This window comes from Monocercomonoides exilis, assembly GCF_001643675.1.
Source record: "Monocercomonoides exilis strain PA203 chromosome Unknown scaffold8-1962414, whole genome shotgun sequence".
NCBI lineage: Eukaryota > Preaxostyla > Oxymonadida > Polymastigidae > Monocercomonoides > Monocercomonoides exilis.
The window spans coordinates 1,349,263-1,371,449 of record NW_027150553.1 but is presented as its reverse complement, the minus strand read 5'-3'; the positions used below and the strand labels follow the sequence as shown (position 1 = coordinate 1,371,449).

Sequence of the window (22,187 nt, the reverse complement as noted above, 5' to 3'; positions counted from 1 at the left end):
AACAGGACATTGGAGGCAGCTAGAACAGAACAAGGCGCCTTTCTTGGAATGAGAAGGGCAAGACATTGATTTTATGCGCTGGGGGGAGCGATGGAACTGCTTTTCATTGCTTGGCTTGAGAGGCGAAAAAACGAGAAAAACGGACAGTTTTGCGTAATACAGGCAGCTGGAGGCAAATTACAGGTAAAATGGATTTGAGTCATTTGACCTTTGTCTTCAGCCTTCTATCATTGAAACGTTATTCACAAGAGCAGAGAACGAGGCCGTGATGCTGAGAATATCTTCTGTCAGAAGATGTATAGTATTCAAACTTGACAATAACATCATATTCACCATCTTTGTCATCTTCATCTCTGTCATTGCCATCATCGCTGTCATCATCATCATCTTCTTCTCCATCTTCATTTCCTTAATCGTCTTTATCTTCGAAGTCATTTTTTTCATATGCACCTCCTTGACAAATGAAATTACATAAATTTTATCCTTCTTGTCCATTATCATATTCTTCTTTATCTTCTTGGCCATTATCTTCTTCATATTTTTCATCTTCTTCATCTTCTTCATCTTCTTCATCTTCTTCCTCTTCGTCATCTCCTTCATCTTCTTCATCGAATTCTTCTCCGTCATTATTTTCAAATGCATCTCCCAATAATTAAAATTTTATATAATTTTTCCCTTCTTGGTCATAATCATATTTGTCTTCTTCTTCTTCTTCTTCTTCCTTATATTCTTCTTCATTTTCCTCCAAGCCTTCATCGCCTTCATCGCCTTCATCACCTTCATCGCCTTCATCTCTTTTTTTTTCTTCATTTACTTCTTCAGATGACTTCTCTTACCGAGGAATTCCTTCATGATACGCGAACTCTTCAATTGTCAGTTGGGAAATTGTGAAAGGGAATGACGTGGCGATGCGTCTGCTGCTTGCATGCTGAAACGGCCTTTTTTTTCCTTCAGAAATGGACATTAATGGGGTAGCTGTTCTGGTGAGCGGTTGGCATGGTTTTTGCCATCAGAAAATTCTGTTGATTTTCGCGAAAAGAAAAACAGCAGCTGCAACCTCTTCACGTCGATGCACAACCACTTTGAAGATCGTTTTTAATTTGTCCAAGGCATTCTGCATCTTCATTTTCGTATCTTTGTGTTCGTTATATTTGCATTGTAGCTGTCATTTAGATCCTTGCATTAATCAATTTGTTTGTCTTCTCCGCTGTGTCTGCTTCAGTTCCTTCGCATTCGCTGTGTTTTATGCCCTTCCATTTGTGACTTTCAGTTGTGTGCCGGAAATAGCAATGTGTGCAGAATCAAAGAAAATGGCTGGCAATAGATTTCATTGGCGCTATTGAAAGACTTGACAGACTTGACGGACTTGACGGACTTGACGGACTTGACGGACTTGACGAGCTTGATTGACTTGATGGCTCTGAGAGGCGAGTGCTGCTGGAACATCTTGCCAAGCATTGTTGCTATTTTGGGGTTATTGTGCTTGACCAAACGAAGAAATGCCAACTATCGTTGGTGAAACTGCTTTCTGAGAAGAAAAGGAAGAAGAGTCGAAAACAGCGCAGGAGGAGGCGATGAAGACAATGAAGTCGACGAAGAAGATGAAGAAGACGAAGTCAATGAAAATGACGACAATGACGACAATGAAGAAGAAGAAGGAGAAGATAGATCCGACTCAGAGAACAATGATTTTGAGACATTCATATCTGTTATCTCCACATCAACCATCGATAGCTGCGACAGCGGCACCACAAACACTGACGACGACATCACATAGTTTCCTGAAGAAACACTCGTGGTGATCACAACATCCTCCAATGAGAGTGACCCACCCCCATCAGACACCACAACCACGCTCGGCGAAGGACTTGAATTTGAATTGCAATCAACCTTCATGTGCAATAAACCAAGATGACCTGTTGACACGCTGAATAGCGTTCCTACCGATGAAAGTGTTCCTGTTCCAATCGAGCTTTTATCTTTGCCTTTCCCAATGACTGAAATCTTCTTTTCTCCAATATCAATCGTTGTTGCCTCGCTCGTGTGATTCCCTTCCATCAGCGTGATTGATGAGCTCAGCTCTTCCAAGCCCGTCTCCACTGCGTGTCCCACCGTCTTGCAAGGTGCTGACTCGCCCATTCCACACAGCCCACTCGAGTCCTTACCATTCACCCCCACAAACAGAACCTTCGACCATTCGTTCAGCCACACCTTTTTTGATGTTTGGTTATATGACCAAGCTTTTGCACTTGCATAATTGTATGCATAGCACACTCTCTGATCATCTGTGTTTGTGGTGTAACATTCTTTGAACGGATTTCCTGATTTCAAATAGTGATTGTAATTGTCCAAGTATATCATGTCGTGACCATGTGGTGGATCACCCGAGCATTTGCATTCATGGAAGAAGAGGAAATAGCAATAAAGCCCATCAGCTGGTACAGTTTGCTTTATTGGCTCCAAATGAAATCCGCCTCCCCTGGTCGATGCGTTACACGAAATAAACCTGACGCTTCTAATCTTGAATTGATTGGGAACATTTTTGCAAAACATGCCTCCACCCCAATCGTTCGTAATTGAACATGAAGTGAAACTGCAGTCAAACACACACGCACTTTCCCCTCCTTCATTTTCTTCTCCAATACATCCTGTTCCTGAAACCTTGAAATCATTAAGATAAAGTCCTCCTCCAGCCTCATTTGATTTACAATTGAGAAATTCACATCTACTGATCCGAACACACGACGAAATCGTATAAACAAACATTCCTCCTCCATATCGATTTTGTCCTTCACAAGAATTAAAAAAACTGTGCTCAATCTCAACCGAACTGATTCCAAAACACATGACCCCTCCTCCAGCATAATGAGCATAGCAATCATTGAATAAACAATGCGAAACTATCAGTTCTCCTGAATTGAGGTTATACATTCGAATTGCTCCACCATTGGAAGCTTCATCGGCATAATCATCTTTGCTTCCATTAGCCTTCGATCCGTTCCATTCACACCAAGTGAATGAATTTGCTCCATTTTCTGTTTCGTTCTGCCTCCCTGGAGTCAACTTTCTGTCTGATGTTCCTTCGCAAACAACATTTCTTGTTCTGCAACATCCAACAAACGAGGTATTTGAGGCAGTCAAAGAGGCAAAGGGGTTGTTGAGGGAAGTGACAATTCCTCCATCATACGCATCACAAACTGATGAGAATGAGCAGCTACTCATAAAACATGAGGTTTGGGATGACGTTGTTGTTGAAGGTGAGCATGCCTCATTTGCTGTTGAGATGTTGAAAAATGTGAGTTTGGAGAGGGACATTAGGGGTATTGAAGGCGACGAGAGGAATGGGGCTGATGAGACACAAAAAGAAGAGAAGTGTGATTCACTCACCGAAATACTCCCTTCAATGCCTTCTCCTTCTCCTTCTCCTTCTCTTCCTCTTCCTCTTCCCATTTCTCCTCCTTCTCCTCCTTTTTCTTCACCTCCACCCTTCTCCCCTCCATATCCCTTCCCTCCAAACAGCCTGCCTGAATAGATCTCTCCCCCACTTCTCCACCCCTTCAATGTAATGTTCGTCAACACCCCAATGCTCCCACTCAGATCAAATGCCCCTGCCTCAACATCCTTCCCCATCCCCATACCTAGCACTTGAATAACGTTGTTGAGTTTAAAATTTTGTGTATGTGCATGTTTTATTTTTCGTTTCGATGAATTTTTTTAAAAAGTTATTTTATCGTAAATATTGATTTACTTTTTGTATTTTATGAAGAAAAATTGAAAAATAGTTGTTTGCTGAAAGTTTTTTATCGTAATACTAATATATTTTGAATCTTATAGAAAATTGAAAAAAATAATAAAATCAACTTGATAATGCTTGAATTTTTTAAAATTAGTATTTCAATGAATATAAAATTGTAAAAAGAAAAATTAGTAAAAAATAACATTTTTATCATAATTATTCCTTGAGGAACAAAATTGAGTATTTGTTTTAAAGATTTTTGATTAACATTTCAATAAAGAAAAAAATAATTTGTTCAAAAATAATTCGTTTTATTCATATATTAAGTCAAGAAATGAAAATTAATAACTTTGTATTAAAGCGTAAATACCACCAGTCCTCTAAAACTTATATGGGTTATTCTTTTTGAAAAGTCGCAAATGTTTAATTCTCAAATAAATCAAAAATTTAATATTTTGTTCAAATTTCTGTTTCTGCTCACGAATCTTCTTTGGAATGAATAAAATAGCATTATCCAGAAATAGATTCTATATAAGAGAAGTTTGTTGTATGTTTATAAAAATTTGAGCAATATATGAAATTTTTATTCATTTGAAAATTAAACATTTGCGACTTTTCAAAAAGAATTACCCATATATTTTTTTTAAAGTCAGAATACAAAATATAATTCAAATTCTTTTGATTTTCATAGAAACCGATAATGAATCTAAAAAGCATTTATATTGTTGAGATTGTTAAAGATTTTATTTTTGTTGATCCTTTTTGTAATTGATTATTTTTAATCATTCGTTCATTTTAACGATATTTATTGTTTTATGTATTGTAATTTATTATTTATCCAACATTTGAAATAAAATAAAATACAACAATCAGTGAGTTTAAAAAATTATAATAATGTTTTTTATGTTTTCTTTCTTTTTCTTTTTCTTATTCTTTTTTTTTTCTTTTTCTTATTCTTTTCTCTTTTTCTTTTTTCTTTTTCTTTTTTCTTTTTCTTTTTCTTTATTTTTTATTTTTTGATTTCATTTTAATGTTTTCTTTTCTTTTTTTATGTGCACCAAAAATGTATGGACGACTGAAATAAGTTAACTTCTTCACCATTTATTATTCAAATTTGGTAAACATATTATTCGAAATTAGAAAACTGGGGTGATTATTTTTGAATTCATATTTTCTCTTACTTGAATTTCCATTTTAAAATTAACTTTGAATACTAATAAAAGAACACTGAAAAGTTATAATTTCTTTCAAAGAATGTTGGATAAAAAACTAAAATCCCAAACTTTGTCTTTTTAAACGATTGGGGGAAAATACGGACTTTCAAGCTTTTTTTGCACAAAGCATGAAAAAATTATTTCATTTATAACATAATTAAACTTAATCAGATTTCAAATAAATTCGATTTTCATAACTGGAAACAAACATCATTGATATAATAACATCATGTTTTGTGACATCAAACATATTTCAAAAAAATAAACACATTTATTTCGAAAATTTTGATCACAAAAAATTCATATAAGTTGCATAATATTTCAATGAAAATGCCTGAAGTTAAATATTTTGTCCCAATTGTCATGCTTTTTTCATTCGAATAAAAAATTCCTTTCCAAATTTATTGAACCTCCTGAGAATCAACACTCAGAAAAAAGTTATGATAACAAAAATAATCACACACTTCTTATTCAAAAATAATAAAATTGAGTATTTTTTGAAAAAAATTTTTTTTGAATTAAGCCTTCCATTGATTGAGTGTCGAAAAGTGATTAAAATATTATATTCCGTCAATATTCAAAATGCAGATGAGAAATTGAACCTTTAATTTTTTTATTTGTGAATAAACATGAAAATTTCCGATTTTTCAGAAAAAATTCATCATCATGGAAATCGGATTATCTTTGAATTATTTCACCTCACATTGTCAGATTTCACATTATTCATTCAAAAAAATATTGTTGGCATCATTAAGTTCATGAAAACTTTTAATTTGCACAATCAAATAAGTCAATAAAAGCACTTTCTTAATTTTTAGTTTGTATTTATCGATCCTCTGGATATATTTAAATGAAAATATAATATCTTTATAGCGTAATGTGAAATCTGACAATGTGAGGTGAAATAATTCAAAGATAATCCGATTTCCATGATGATGAATTTTTTCTGAAAAATCGGAAATTTTCATGTTTATTCACAAATAAAAAAATTAAAGGTTCAATTTCTCATCTGCATTTTGAATATTGACGGAATATAATATTTTAATCACTTTTCGACACTCAATCAATGGAAGGCTTAATTCAAAAAAAATTTTTTTCAAAAAATACTCAATTTTATTATTTTTGAATAAGAAGTGTGTGATTATTTTTGTTATCATAACTTTTTTCTGAGTGTTGATTCTCAGGAGGTTCAATAAATTTGGAAAGGAATTTTTTATTCGAATGAAAAAAGCATGACAATTGGGACAAAATATTTAACTTCAGGCATTTTCATTGAAATATTATGCAACTTATATGAATTTTTTGTGATCAAAATTTTCGAAATAAATGTGTTTATTTTTTTGAAATATGTTTGATGTCACAAAACATGATGTTATTATATCAATGATGTTTGTTTCCAGTTATGAAAATCGAATTTATTTGAAATCTGATTAAGTTTAATTATGTTATAAATGAAATAATTTTTTCATGCTTTGTGCAAAAAAAGCTTGAAAGTCCGTATTTTCCCCCAATCGTTTAAAAAGACAAAGTTTGGGATTTTAGTTTTTTATCCAACATTCTTTGAAAGAAATTATAACTTTTCAGTGTTCTTTTATTAGTATTCAAAGTTAATTTTAAAATGGAAATTCAAGTAAGAGAAAATATGAATTCAAAAATAATCACCCCAGTTTTCTAATTTCGAATAATATGTTTACCAAATTTGAATAATAAATGGTGAAGAAGTTAACTTATTTCAGTCGTCCATACATTTTTGGTGCACATAAAAAAAGAAAAGAAAACATTAAAATGAAATCAAAAAATAAAAAATAAAGAAAAAGAAAAAGAAAAAAGAAAAAGAAAAAAGAAAAAGAGAAAAGAATAAGAAAAAGAAAAAAAAAAGAATAAGAAAAAGAAAAAGAAAGAAAACATAAAAAACATTATTATAATTTTTTAAACTCACTGATTGTTGTATTTTATTTTATTTCAAATGTTGGATAAATAATAAATTACAATACATAAAAACAATAAATATCGTTAAAATGAACGAATGATTAAAAATAATCAATTACAAAAAGGATCAACAAAAATAAAATCTTTAACAATCTCAACAATATAAATGCTTTTTAGATTCATTATCGGTTTCTATGAAAATCAAAAGAATTTGAATTATATTTTGTATTCTGACTTTAAAAAAATATATGGGTAATTCTTTTTGAAAAGTCGCAAATGTTTAATTTTCAAATGAATAAAAATTTCATATATTGCTCAAATTTTTATAAACATACAACAAACTTCTCTTATATAGAATCTATTTCTGGATAATGCTATTTTATTCATTCCAAAGAAGATTCGTGAGCAGAAACAGAAATTTGAACAAAATATTAAATTTTTGATTTATTTGAGAATTAAACATTTGCGACTTTTCAAAAAGAATAACCCATATAAGTTTTAGAGGACTGGTGGTATTTACGCTTTAATACAAAGTTATTAATTTTCATTTCTTGACTTAATATATGAATAAAACGAATTATTTTTGAACAAATTATTTTTTTCTTTATTGAAATGTTAATCAAAAATCTTTAAAACAAATACTCAATTTTGTTCCTCAAGGAATAATTATGATAAAAATGTTATTTTTTACTAATTTTTCTTTTTACAATTTTATATTCATTGAAATACTAATTTTAAAAAATTCAAGCATTATCAAGTTGATTTTATTATTTTTTTCAATTTTCTATAAGATTCAAAATATATTAGTATTACGATAAAAAACTTTCAGCAAACAACTATTTTTCAATTTTTCTTCATAAAATACAAAAAGTAAATCAATATTTACGATAAAATAACTTTTTAAAAAAATTCATCGAAACGAAAAATAAAACATGCACATACACAAAATTTTAAACTCAACAACGTTATTCAAGTGCTAGGTATGGGGATGGGGAAGGATGTTGAGGCAGGGGCATTTGATCTGAGTGGGAGCATTGGGGTGTTGACGAACATTACATTGAAGGGGTGGAGAAGTGGGGGAGAGATCTATTCAGGCAGGCTGTTTGGAGGGAAGGGATATGGAGGGGAGAAGGGTGGAGGTGAAGAAAAAGGAGGAGAAGGAGGAGAAATGGGAAGAGGAAGAGGAAGAGAAGGAGAAGGAGAAGGAGAAGGCATTGAAGGGAGTATTTCGGTGAGTGAATCACACTTCTCTTCTTTTTGTGTCTCATCAGCCCCATTCCTCTCGTCGCCTTCAATACCCCTAATGTCCCTCTCCAAACTCACATTTTTCAACATCTCAACAGCAAATGAGGCATGCTCACCTTCAACAACAACGTCATCCCAAACCTCATGTTTTATGAGTAGCTGCTCATTCTCATCAGTTTGTGATGCGTATGATGGAGGAATTGTCACTTCCCTCAACAACCCCTTTGCCTCTTTGACTGCCTCAAATACCTCGTTTGTTGGATGTTGCAGAACAAGAAATGTTGTTTGCGAAGGAACATCAGACAGAAAGTTGACTCCAGGGAGGCAGAACGAAACAGAAAATGGAGCAAATTCATTCACTTGGTGTGAATGGAACGGATCGAAGGCTAATGGAAGCAAAGATGATTATGCCGATGAAGCTTCCAATGGTGGAGCAATTCGAATGTATAACCTCAATTCAGGAGAACTGATAGTTTCGCATTGTTTATTCAATGATTGCTATGCTCATTATGCTGGAGGAGGGGTCATGTGTTTTGGAATCAGTTCGGTTGAGATTGAGCACAGTTTTTTTAATTCTTGTGAAGGACAAAATCGATATGGAGGAGGAATGTTTGTTTATACGATTTCGTCGTGTGTTCGGATCAGTAGATGTGAATTTCTCAATTGTAAATCAAATGAGGCTGGAGGAGGACTTTATCTTAATGATTTCAAGGTTTCAGGAACAGGATGTATTGGAGAAGAAAATGAAGGAGGGGAAAGTGCGTGTGTGTTTGACTGCAGTTTCACTTCATGTTCAATTACGAACGATTGGGGTGGAGGCATGTTTTGCAAAAATGTTCCCAATCAATTCAAGATTAGAAGCGTCAGGTTTATTTCGTGTAACGCATCGACCAGGGGAGGCGGATTTCATTTGGAGCCAATAAAGCAAACTGTACCAGCTGATGGGCTTTATTGCTATTTCCTCTTCTTCCATGAATGCAAATGCTCGGGTGATCCACCACATGGTCACGACATGATATACTTGGACAATTACAATCACTATTTGAAATCAGGAAATCCGTTCAAAGAATGTTACACCACAAACACAGATGATCAGAGAGTGTGCTATGCATACAATTATGCAAGTGCAAAAGCTTGGTCATATAACCAAACATCAAAAAAGGTGTGGCTGAACGAATGGTCGAAGGTTCTGTTTGTGGGGGTGAATGGTAAGGACTCGAGTGGGCTGTGTGGAATGGGCGAGTCAGCACCTTGCAAGACGGTGGGACACGCAGTGGAGACGGGCTTGGAAGAGCTGAGCTCATCAATCACGCTGATGGAAGGGAATCACACGAGCGAGGCAACAACGATTGATATTGGAGAAAAGAAGATTTCAGTCATTGGGAAAGGCAAAGATAAAAGCTCGATTGGAACAGGAACACTTTCATCGGTAGGAACGCTATTCAGCGTGTCAACAGGTCATCTTGGTTTATTGCACATGAAGGTTGATTGCAATTCAAATTCAAGTCCTTCGCCGAGCGTGGTTGTGGTGTCTGATGGGGGTGGGTCACTCTCATTGGAGGATGTTGTGATCACCACGAGTGTTTCTTCAGGAAACTATGTGATGTCGTCGTCAGTGTTTGTGGTGCCGCTGTCGCAGCTATCGATGGTTGATGTGGAGATAACAGATATGAATGTCTCAAAATCATTGTTCTCTGAGTCGGATCTATCTTCTCCTTCTTCTTCTTCATTGTCGTCATTGTCGTCATTTTCATTGACTTCGTCTTCTTCATCTTCTTCGTCGACTTCATTGTCTTCATCGCCTCCTCCTGCGCTGTTTTCGACTCTTCTTCCTTTTCTTCTCAGAAAGCAGTTTCACCAACGATAGTTGGCATTTCTTCGTTTGGTCAAGCACAATAACCCCAAAATAGCAACAATGCTTGGCAAGATGTTCCAGCAGCACTCGCCTCTCAGAGCCATCAAGTCAATCAAGCTCGTCAAGTCCGTCAAGTCCGTCAAGTCCGTCAAGTCCGTCAAGTCTGTCAAGTCTTTCAATAGCGCCAATGAAATCTATTGCCAGCCATTTTCTTTGATTCTGCACACATTGCTATTTCCGGCACACAACTGAAAGTCACAAATGGAAGGGCATAAAACACAGCGAATGCGAAGGAACTGAAGCAGACACAGCGGAGAAGACAAACAAATTGATTAATGCAAGGATCTAAATGACAGCTACAATGCAAATATAACGAACACAAAGATACGAAAATGAAGATGCAGAATGCCTTGGACAAATTAAAAACGATCTTCAAAGTGGTTGTGCATCGACGTGAAGAGGTTGCAGCTGCTGTTTTTCTTTTCGCGAAAATCAACAGAATTTTCTGATGGCAAAAACCATGCCAACCGCTCACCAGAACAGCTACCCCATTAATGTCCATTTCTGAAGGAAAAAAAAGGCCGTTTCAGCATGCAAGCAGCAGACGCATCGCCACGTCATTCCCTTTCACAATTTCCCAACTGACAATTGAAGAGTTCGCGTATCATGAAGGAATTCCTCGGTAAGAGAAGTCATCTGAAGAAGTAAATGAAGAAAAAAAAAGAGATGAAGGCGATGAAGGTGATGAAGGCGATGAAGGCGATGAAGGCTTGGAGGAAAATGAAGAAGAATATAAGGAAGAAGAAGAAGAAGAAGAAGACAAATATGATTATGACCAAGAAGGGAAAAATTATATAAAATTTTAATTATTGGGAGATGCATTTGAAAATAATGACGGAGAAGAATTCGATGAAGAAGATGAAGGAGATGACGAAGAGGAAGAAGATGAAGAAGATGAAGAAGATGAAGAAGATGAAAAATATGAAGAAGATAATGGCCAAGAAGATAAAGAAGAATATGATAATGGACAAGAAGGATAAAATTTATGTAATTTCATTTGTCAAGGAGGTGCATATGAAAAAATGACTTCGAAGATAAAGACGATTAAGGAAATGAAGATGGAGAAGAAGATGATGATGATGACAGCGATGATGGCAATGACAGAGATGAAGATGACAAAGATGGTGAATATGATGTTATTGTCAAGTTTGAATACTATACATCTTCTGACAGAAGATATTCTCAGCATCACGGCCTCGTTCTCTGCTCTTGTGAATAACGTTTCAATGATAGAAGGCTGAAGACAAAGGTCAAATGACTCAAATCCATTTTACCTGTAATTTGCCTCCAGCTGCCTGTATTACGCAAAACTGTCCGTTTTTCTCGTTTTTTCGCCTCTCAAGCCAAGCAATGAAAAGCAGTTCCATCGCTCCCCCCAGCGCATAAAATCAATGTCTTGCCCTTCTCATTCCAAGAAAGGCGCCTTGTTCTGTTCTAGCTGCCTCCAATGTCCTGTTTCACTCATCTGCCCCAATCGCCCCAACAAACTTAAAAATGAAAATGTCCTCTTCCTCTTTTTAAAAACGTTCCCTTTTCATTGAAGTTGGCTGTTCTTCCTTTTGGCCTTGGAAGTCTTTCAACCCCGTTGATTTCTGCATCATTAAATTTCATTTTTCATCACATTTCTATCCATCGCGCATGTTGAGTCCAAAATAAGTCACATAAACATTTATGATAAAATACATTCAGGCTCTAATAATATATTTGTAAAATAATGTTTGTCTCACTTCACTGCTGTTCTGCTCTGCATGGAATAAATTATCCATTTTAAATAAATCGTCTGAATCACGACTTTGGAGAGGATACGGATGGAAATATCTTCACAACATATAGAACAATATAAAATACATACATTGAAAATTCTACATTTCCATCGAAAATATTGTTGCTCCACAGCCATCCATCAATCAATATGAACAATTTCATCTTCCATCAAGCAGATATTCTTTTGTAATACCCAACCTTTTCACTGGAAATATTTCATTTAGTCAGTCTGCCTTTGTTTAAACCTCGGAATCTGACCCCGTTGACAGTTTCTGAGCATTTGGCATTTCTTGATCATGTTCCATAACGAATTAGAGCCACAAAAGAAAAGGGGCACAACTCGACGCATTGTGGCTGAATGGGCATATGAAGACAATGTGATAACAAAAGGATGGACTTGTGGTGTGGAGTGATGGAGCTGAGCTTTTGGAGGGGCAGGGTTACGAAGGGGAATGGAACGATAAAAGAATATTTTTTGTGGAAAAGAGGTATTTTTGTGATATTTAAAAGGCAAAATGGATGTGCGGGAGATGGATTTGGATGGGATTTTGAGGGGTTGTTTTTTCGATTTTTGTGAGTTGGAAGGTGTTGAGGCAGTGTTTATTATTTGAGAAAAGGAATTTGGTGTGGAGGAGATGGGGTGAGAAGAAACAGAGGGGCGGAAGATGAGTGAGGTTAATGGAATATATTATCTTTGGAGGGGAAGATATTTGGGGGAAAGAAGAAGATTTGGGCAAGGGATGGGAAAGGATTCTTCAGATGGAATCTTCTTCATTGCTTGCATTTTTATAGAATGGAGTTCGTGAAGTTATTCAAGTGGAAACAGGACCAAGGATTGAGCTTTTGTTAATATTTAGGAGAAGTGGAAAAGAAACGTAGCCGGGATAAATGAATTTTGCTGACAGAAAGGAACGATATTTTGGGGAAAAAAAAGGAAATGAAGAAGAAAGGATGAATTAGAAAAAGTGTGTGAAGAAAATTCATTATGAAATAGTTTGTTATTATTTGTTATATTTTTATTTTATTTTGTTTTGTTTTTAAAAAATTATCTTTCGTATTTAATTACTAATTTATATTTTTTCCCTCAATTATTTAATGATTATAGGAGCATTTGTGTGGTTATTCAAAAGCGATAAATGCGAATGGAATGTGGAAAGAAGACAGGAAATGGGAAGCGAAGATAAAAAGAGGATTTGTCGAAAGATGAATGATGAAGAATGTTGGAATTTCATTTTGATTTAGAGGAATAAAAGGGAAAGATGATTTTCTTCTTATGGATATCCCTTTGAGAAGCAGCGGAAGAGGCGGGAAGAGGGATTTTGAATTTAGTAAATATTTTGCCAGATTGCTCCAAGAGGCAGAGGAAGAGAAGACAGCGTCGAAGATAGTATTTTTGTGTGTGAGTTGCACTTCTCCTCTTTTTGCCAATTATTCTCATGAATCTTCATTCCCCTTGTTTCCTTCTCACAACTCACATTTTTAAGCATATCAACAGCAAATGAGGCATGCTCACCTTCAACCACAATGTCAACCCAAACATCATGTTTGATGAATAGTTGCTCCTTTTCGTCTGTTTGTGACTCATATGATGGAGGGGTTGTCCCTTCCCTCAACAACCCCTATGCCTCTCTGACCGTCTCAAATACTTCATTCATTGGATGCTGTCGGACAAGAAATATTGAAAGCATTGGAGAAAAAAACGATAAGTTGACTCCAGGGAGACAAAACACAACGGATAATGGACAGAATACATTTATTTGGTGTGAATGGGATGGGTCGAAGACAACGGGAGAAGCTGACTCGTGGACGGATGGAGCGTCAAGCGGAGGGGCTATCTGCATGTCCAGTCAGTCAAATGCCTCTGTGTCTGTTTCTCATTGCACTTTCAGCAACTGCTATGCTCATTATGCAGGAGGCGGTATAAATTGCTACAACATTAAATCAGTTGAGATCGTGAATGACACATTTGATTCATGCGTTGCGCAAAATCTATATGGAGGAGGAGCGTTCGTTTACACTATTTCAACATGTACTCGGATCAGCGGGTGTGAATTTCAGAATTGCAAAGCAAACAATGAAGGAGGAGGGCTTTATCTTAATAATTTTCAGGTTTCTGGAATAGGATGTGTTGGAAATGAAAGTGGAGAAGGGGAGAGCGCGTGTGTGTTTGACTGCTGCTTCACTTCATGCTCTGTTACAAGTACACTTGGTGGGGGTCTGCGTTGTTATAATATTCCTGTTCAAGTTAAGATTAGAAGCATTCAATTTATTTCATGCAACGCATCGGCATATGGAGGAGGGTTGAGTGTGGACCCACGTATGACAACAGCTCCAAAAGATGGGCATTATTTTTATTTCTTATTCTTTCATGAATGCAAATGCAGAACAACCTCCAATCCATATGGTCACGATGTGATGTATTATGATTATTACAATGCCATTTCGACTTCAGATAATCCATTTTATGAATGTTACACAACAAACACAGATGACCAGAGAGTGTGTTATGGATATGATTATTCAAGTTCAGGGAGTTGGAAATTTCTGCACACCGAAAAGAAGGATTGGCTGAAAGATAAAACGTTATATGTTTCGATGAATGGGAGTGACGGATATGAGTTGTGCGGGTCAAATGAATCAAATCCGTGTCTGACAGTGAAGAAGGCGTTTGAGATGTGTGAGGTGCAGATAAGCTTGACAATCACGCTGATGGAAGGGAATCATGTGAGTGAGGCAACAACAATTGATATTTGGACAAAGAAGATTTCAGTCATTGGGAAAGGAAAGGAAACATGTTCGATTGGAACAGGAGCCCTTTCATCAGCTGGAGCGCTGTTCAGTGTGACAACAGGCCAACTTGGTTTATTGCACATGAAGGTTGATTGCAACTCAAATGCAAATCCTTCTTCGCCGAGCGTGGTTGTGGTGTCTGATGGGGGTGGGTCACTCTCGTTGGAGGATGTTGTGATCACCACGAGTAAAACAGGAGACTATGTGATGTCGTCGTCAGTGTTTGTGGTGCCGCTGTCGCAGCTGTCGATGGTTGATGTGGAGATCAAAGATATGAATGTCTCAAAATCATTGTTCTCTGAGCCGGATCTCTCTTCTTCTTCTTCTTCTTCTTCTTCATTGTCGTCATTGTCGTCATCTGCATTGTATCTGACAGCCACAGCATCAGGAGATAGCGTGCTGGCGAATGTGAAGGTGATGAATGTAAAGTTGACTGAAGGAGATGGGGTGGTTGTGGCAAAGAGTGTGAAGGCAGGAGAGACGTTCGGGATGATGAGCACGAGAACAGAAGGGGGCAGAGTGGTTGTATGTTTGGGAAGGGCGATTTTGAGATGAATTTTTGGTCACATGTGAAATTGGAGGGAAGAATAAAAAATCATAGGTGCGTTGCGATTTTGTTTCTGTTTTGCTGCAACTCGTGCAACCCACATAAAATAAGCACCATCACTGCTGCAAAACTCGAAATCTCCTGTTTTATCAAAGAAAGGAAAATCAGTTTTATTTGTGAAAGGAAAGGAAGAAAGGTGAGTAATTTGATGGAACATGAACGATTTATTTTTTCTTTGAAAAAAAAAGAGTATTCGAATTATTTTGCCATTTTCGATGTTTTGCAGAAACAAAAAGTGGACAAGTTTCTTTGTTGAATCCTTCTATTATTTTTTTCTATGTAACAATTCATATGATTTTTATTTTTTCATTCATTGGCCAACTGCTTTTGAATGATTTTTTAGACTACAATAGTTTTTCTTTAAAAAAATTTCAGATTTTTCTTTTTTCTTTCTCTTTTTTTCACATGATATTTTCTCAACAACATTTTTTTATAACAAATAAAAATCAAACAGTTTCCTTGTTTGAAAGGAAATATGAAATTTCGGAACAGACTGTTGAAGAACTTCAAAAATGATATGTTGATGAACAAACAAACAAATGGATAAATGAATGGATGAAAATTACCAGACAAGAGCATTTTCACAGCAACTGATGAATGAAAAAAAAAAAAAAAAAAAAGAATTTTTTGTATTTTTGTCAAATAATATCAAACTCTTCTGATTTGTCACTCACTCATTTTCATTTTGACAGGGGGAAAAAATGAAAACAATTATTCATTGAGAAATCAGATGAATTAGAAAATGGGTTTTATCATGATTTTGATGAGAAACATTTATCAAAATGAAAAATATGAATCAAAAAATGATCAAATCTTTTTTATTAGAAATGATTATTTTTCATTGATATTTAACTATATATCCTTTTTTATATCCACCATAAGGCACTCAATGGCTTTCAAAATCATGATTTCAAAATTAATCGCCCATATTGATTTTTTCCGAATTGAATGTTTGTTTTTTGTTTATTTTGCTTTCTTCTTCTTTTTTATCAAAACAAATTATTCTTTCACAAAACGATGAAAATGAAGTTTTTGAAATGTGTCGACAATGATTCATTTGTTCCTTTTTATTTTTTGTTTTCCAGTCACAGTTTTGATAGTTTATTTTGATGAGGGTGATTGATTATCTGAAACTGCAATTTTTCTGTCAAAAACGTCGATTTGAAATTGAGATTGGGACACTTTGAAATGGACACTTGAAAGTGATAACAACATTGTGACAGTTCATTATTTGACTTTTTCTTTCTCAAATAAAAAGTCTTGTTAATAATTGAAAAGCCTATTTCACTTCAACTGAATATTCACAAATCAATCTCGAAAAGCTGTGTTATTATCCATTCTCCAAATCATTTTCTGATCTCAAAAATCATTTCCCATATTCATCTCGATTATTTCATTTCATTTGGTTCAATGATTGTGGATTTGATTTACTATCTTATTCTATTTCAATTTCTTTTTGAAAAGTCGCAAATGTTATTATTAAAAATAAGTTTGATTGTTTCTTATATTTTGATGATTTTCATATTTTAGCATTTCATTAAATCGAAAATAAAAAGTTTGTGAAATACATTGAATGTGCTATTGCAATTTATTGAATGTGTTTGATGAGTTTGATCAAAAATAGTTGAAAGCATTCAAGCAACCTTTTGATCACTTCATTTGTGACTTTTCAGAAAGAAATTGAAATAGAATAAGATAATAAATCAAATCCATAATTATTGAACCAAATGAAAAGAAATAATCGAGATGAATATGGAAAATGATTTTTGAGATCGGAAAATGATTTGGAGAATGGATAATAACACAGCTTTTCGAGATTGATTTGTGAATATTCAGTTGAAGTGAAATAGGCTTTTCAATTATTAACAAGACTTTTTATTTGAGAAAGAAAAAGTCAAATAATGAACTGTCACAATGTTGTTATCACTTTCAAGTGTCCATTTCAAAGTGTCCCAATCTCAATTTCAAATCGACGTTTTTGACAGAAAACTTGTGGGATAAGATAAACAATCACCCTCATCAAAATAAACTATCAAAACTGTGACTGGAAAACAAAAACAAAAAAGAAACAAATGAATCAGTGTTGATGCATTTCAAAAACTTCATTTTCATCGTTTTGTGAAAGAATAATTTGTTTTGATAAAAAAGAAGAAGAAAGCAAAATAAACAAAAAACAAACATTCAATTCGGAAAAAATCAATATGGGCGATTAATTTTGAAATCATGATTTTGAAAGCCATTGAGTGCCTTATGGTGGATATAAAAAAGGATATATAGTTAAATATCAATGAAAAATAATCATTTCTAATAAAAAAGATTTGATCATTTTTTGATTCATATTTTTCATTTTGATAAATGTTTCTCATCAAAATCATGATAAAACCCATTTTCTAATTCATCTGATTTCTCAATGAATAATTGTTTTCATTTTTTCCCCCTGTCAAAATGAAAATGAGTGAGTGACAAATCAGAAGAGTTTGATATTATTTGACAAAAATACAAAAAAATTCTTTTTTTTTTTTTTTTTTTTCATTCATCAGTTGCTGTGAAAATGCTCTTGTCTGGTAATTTTCATCCATTCATTTATCCATTTGTTTGTTTGTTCATCAACATATCATTTTTGAAGTTCTTCAACAGTCTGTTCCGAAATTTCATATTTCCTTTCAAACAAGGAAACTGTTTGATTTTTATTTGTTATAAAAAAATGTTGTTGAGAAAATATCATGTGAAAAAAAGAGAAAGAAAAAAGAAAAATCTGAAATTTTTTTAAAGAAAAACTATTGTAGTCTAAAAAATCATTCAAAAGCAGTTGGCCAATGAATGAAAAAATAAAAATCATATGAATTGTTACATAGAAAAAAATAATAGAAGGATTCAACAAAGAAACTTGTCCACTTTTTGTTTCTGCAAAACATCGAAAATGGCAAAATAATTCGAATACTCTTTTTTTTTCAAAGAAAAAATAAATCGTTCATGTTCCATCAAATTACTCACCTTTCTTCCTTTCCTTTTCACAAATAAAACTGATTTTCCTTTCTTTGATAAAACAGGAGATTTCGAGTTTTGCAGCAGTGATGGTGCTTATTTTATGTGGGTTGCACGAGTTGCAGCAAAACAGAAACAAAATCGCAACGCACCTATGATTTTTTATTCTTCCCTCCAATTTCACATGTGACCAAAAATTCATCTCAAAATCGCCCTTCCCAAACATACAACCACTCTGCCCCCCTTCTGTTCTCGTGCTCATCATCCCGAACGTCTCTCCTGCCTTCACACTCTTTGCCACAACCACCCCATCTCCTTCAGTCAACTTTACATTCATCACCTTCACATTCGCCAGCACGCTATCTCCTGATGCTGTGGCTGTCAGATACAATGCAGATGACGACAATGACGACAATGAAGAAGAAGAAGAAGAAGAAGAAGAGAGATCCGGCTCAGAGAACAATGATTTTGAGACATTCATATCTTTGATCTCCACATCAACCATCGACAGCTGCGACAGCGGCACCACAAACACTGACGACGACATCACATAGTCTCCTGTTTTACTCGTGGTGATCACAACATCCTCCAACGAGAGTGACCCACCCCCATCAGACACCACAACCACGCTCGGCGAAGAAGGATTTGCATTTGAGTTGCAATCAACCTTCATGTGCAATAAACCAAGTTGGCCTGTTGTCACACTGAACAGCGCTCCAGCTGATGAAAGGGCTCCTGTTCCAATCGAACATGTTTCCTTTCCTTTCCCAATGACTGAAATCTTCTTTGTCCAAATATCAATTGTTGTTGCCTCACTCACATGATTCCCTTCCATCAGCGTGATTGTCAAGCTTATCTGCACCTCACACATCTCAAACGCCTTCTTCACTGTCAGACACGGATTTGATTCATTTGACCCGCACAACTCATATCCGTCACTCCCATTCATCGAAACATATAACGTTTTATCTTTCAGCCAATCCTTCTTTTCGGTGTGCAGAAATTTCCAACTCCCTGAACTTGAATAATCATATCCATAACACACTCTCTGGTCATCTGTGTTTGTTGTGTAACATTCATAAAATGGATTATCTGAAGTCGAAATGGCATTGTAATAATCATAATACATCACATCGTGACCATATGGATTGGAGGTTGTTCTGCATTTGCATTCATGAAAGAATAAGAAATAAAAATAATGCCCATCTTTTGGAGCTGTTGTCATACGTGGGTCCACACTCAACCCTCCTCCATATGCCGATGCGTTGCATGAAATAAATTGAATGCTTCTAATCTTAACTTGAACAGGAATATTATAACAACGCAGACCCCCACCAAGTGTACTTGTAACAGAGCATGAAGTGAAGCAGCAGTCAAACACACACGCGCTCTCCCCTTCTCCACTTTCATTTCCAACACATCCTATTCCAGAAACCTGAAAATTATTAAGATAAAGCCCTCCTCCTTCATTGTTTGCTTTGCAATTCTGAAATTCACACCCGCTGATCCGAGTACATGTTGAAATAGTGTAAACGAACGCTCCTCCTCCATATAGATTTTGCGCAACGCATGAATCAAATGTGTTATTCACAATCTCAACTGATTTAATGCTATAGCATGAAATCCCTCCGCCTGCGTAATACGCAACACATTCATTGAATGCACAATGCGAAACTGAAACAGTTGCGGACGATTGACCATACATGAATATTGCGCCACCGTTCGAAGTGCCATCGGAATATGTTTCACCTTTTCCTGTTGCCTTCGATCCATCCCATTCACACCAAATAAATGTATTCGGTCCATTCTCTGTAATGTTCTGTCTCCCTGGAGCCAGCCTATTAGTTTCAGTTCCAATGCATTCAACATTCCTTGTTCGACAACACCCAATAAACGAGGTGTTTGAAACAGATAAGGAAGCCAAAGGATTGTTGAGGGAATGAACAATTCCGCCATCATATGCGTCGCTAACTGATGAGAATGAGCAACCATTCATAAAACAAGAGGTTTGGGTTGATGTTGTTGTTGAAGGTGAACATGCATCATTTGCTGTTGAGATGTTGAAAAAAGTGAGTCTGGAGAGGGATTTAAGGGGTGTAGAGGGCGGCGATAAAAAATTGGCAAAAAGAAGAGAAATGAAATTCATTCACAGAATTTCTTCCTTTTCCTTCTCCCCCTTCCCCATGCCTCTTAGCGCCATGCCAAAAAATATCCCATTGAGCTTGAGTTCCTCTTTTCTGCCTCTTCTGCTGCTGCTTCCGAAAAGATTTTTGTAAATAAAAATTCCACAAAAATTTCTTTCCTCATTCTCTTCAGTTTTTTCCGTCTCGCTCATTCTGCCAAACACTCTTCGGTTGCTGATTTCTCCCAATTTCTTCCAGGAATGCCCAGAAAAAAACAGTGCTTCCACATCCCGTATTTCATGCTCCCCCAGCGCTTTTGACAACACCTGATCGCATCACACATCAATCAAATCAAAAATTAAAAAATACAAACACAAATAAAAATAAAAAATGGAACATGAAGAAAATGAACAAACAAGAATAAAATACCTCCACAAATCTTCATTTCCCTTCACTCCCCTCATCCCCTGTTTGCCTCCCTCTAATTAACTCTCACCCCAACATCATCCACTCCAAGCACCACACACACCACGCCTTCGCCTTTCATATCCAATTCCAAATAAAGTAAAATTAAATGTTGTTTTCACCCGCTCTTCCATTGCCCATTAAACCTCACTCTCACCATTCTTCTCTTCTCATCTTCCTCCATCCAGCCCCCATTCCAAAAAAATAATATAAAATATCTCTTCTTCTTCTCATTCTTCAAGCAAGGCTTAAAAAAAACAGTCTTCACCCCGTCGCCATCCCTCAGGCAACATGTGATGGCTTTCCGCGCATCTTTCGGCAATTCACTCAATATCCTCAATAAAGAAAAACAAAATAAAAAATATAAAATATATAAATTCTCATGAAACAAATCACCAAACCTGTCTCCTCTTTCACCATGAAAGGCTCACAAAGCAATCGCACAGTCCCTTTCCTGTGCTGCCTCGACTGCCCAGATGAGCATGACTGCATCCCCAAACATCCCCACCCATCAGCTGCCAAAAATACAACATCCAACTCGCTTTTGTCACCCCCTTTAAAATAAAAAATATGTGTGCATAAATCCCAGCTGCAATGTGTTCCTCCACCAAGCAGGCACTCCGCTCCACACTCTCCATCCCCCTCCCCTTTCCTGCTCCTTCTCACAAACATTGTTTCCCACGCTCGCCTTTCTTTTCCAAAAAACGAACTGCTGAAAAATCATCCCATCAATCATAGCTGCTGCAAGCACCATTTTCTATTGTGCGCATCCGCTTCTCCGATCAGCCCCAAACTGAACCCTGCCCCCCACAAACAAACTCGCTTAGAAATCAAACACTGCCAAATACACGAAATTCAGAAAATGAACAAATATCCCCAAAACAAGTTTATTTTTTGTTTCCACACACCCCTCTCAACCACGTCCCTTTTCACTCAGCCATTGCCGAGAAAAAAAATATGAAAATGATTTGTTGTTTTGAGTCTTTTTTGTAATGGATTTCATGATCATCAGATTTGAAAAAACGGAATATACCATTCACAGAATGAGTATTTCGTGAGTGAACATTGCCTGTAGAACTAGGAATATTATTTCCTGTGTGACAACAGACAATTGTGGAGATGCAATAATTCTGAAATTCTGTCTGATGATTGTTGGTAATTGGGTGGCCAAGGGGAACACAACAATTTCATCAAAACACAAAAAGACATAATGTATGTAATTTATATAGTTCTATTGATTGTGAAGATATTTCCATCCGTATCCTCTCCAAAGTGCAGGAATCCGAATTATTGTTGAAATGGCCAATCTCCGCTTTGTGGAGCAATACGATGAGAACAGAGCTGATTATTATATAGGCATTGGGAAGTAAATGAAGTTACGGAAGATACATGATTTTTATTTGGAACAAGAGGT

The 22,187-nt window shown here is 35.7% G+C and overlaps 4 protein-coding genes across 4 annotated transcripts; 2 read left to right on the top strand and 2 right to left on the bottom strand.

Annotated features, from left to right (window-relative positions):
• Positions 1-1,506: 1,506 nt before the first annotated feature.
• Positions 1,507-3,737, bottom strand: MONOS_16182c2 (uncharacterized protein; the record flags this gene model as incomplete). The annotated part of the gene is made up of 1 exon (XM_067869097.1): positions 1,507-3,737. The coding sequence occupies exon 1, from the start codon at positions 3,634-3,636 to the stop codon at positions 1,507-1,509; it is 2,130 nt and encodes a 709-aa protein (XP_067733083.1). The 5' UTR covers positions 3,637-3,737.
• A 3,899-nt stretch (positions 3,738-7,636) lies between these two features.
• MONOS_16182c1 (uncharacterized protein) lies at positions 7,637-9,991 on the top strand (the record flags this gene model as incomplete). Its single annotated transcript, XM_067869096.1, has 1 exon — positions 7,637-9,991. Exon 1 carries the CDS (start codon positions 7,862-7,864, stop codon positions 9,989-9,991), a length of 2,130 nt encoding a protein of 709 aa, XP_067733082.1. The 5' UTR covers positions 7,637-7,861.
• A 4,683-nt stretch (positions 9,992-14,674) lies between these two features.
• MONOS_17149 (uncharacterized protein) lies at positions 14,675-15,148 on the top strand (the record flags this gene model as incomplete). Its single annotated transcript, XM_067870041.1, has 1 exon — positions 14,675-15,148. One exon carries the CDS (start codon positions 14,675-14,677, stop codon positions 15,146-15,148), a length of 474 nt encoding a protein of 157 aa, XP_067733081.1.
• Positions 15,149-17,977: 2,829 nt separating this feature from the next.
• Positions 17,978-20,181, bottom strand: MONOS_15616 (uncharacterized protein; the record flags this gene model as incomplete). Its single annotated transcript, XM_067868504.1, has 3 exons — positions 17,978-17,987; positions 18,410-19,687; positions 19,889-20,181. The coding sequence occupies 3 exons, from the start codon at positions 20,179-20,181 to the stop codon at positions 17,978-17,980; spliced, it is 1,581 nt and encodes a 526-aa protein (XP_067733080.1).
• Positions 20,182-22,187: the final 2,006 nt, after the last annotated feature.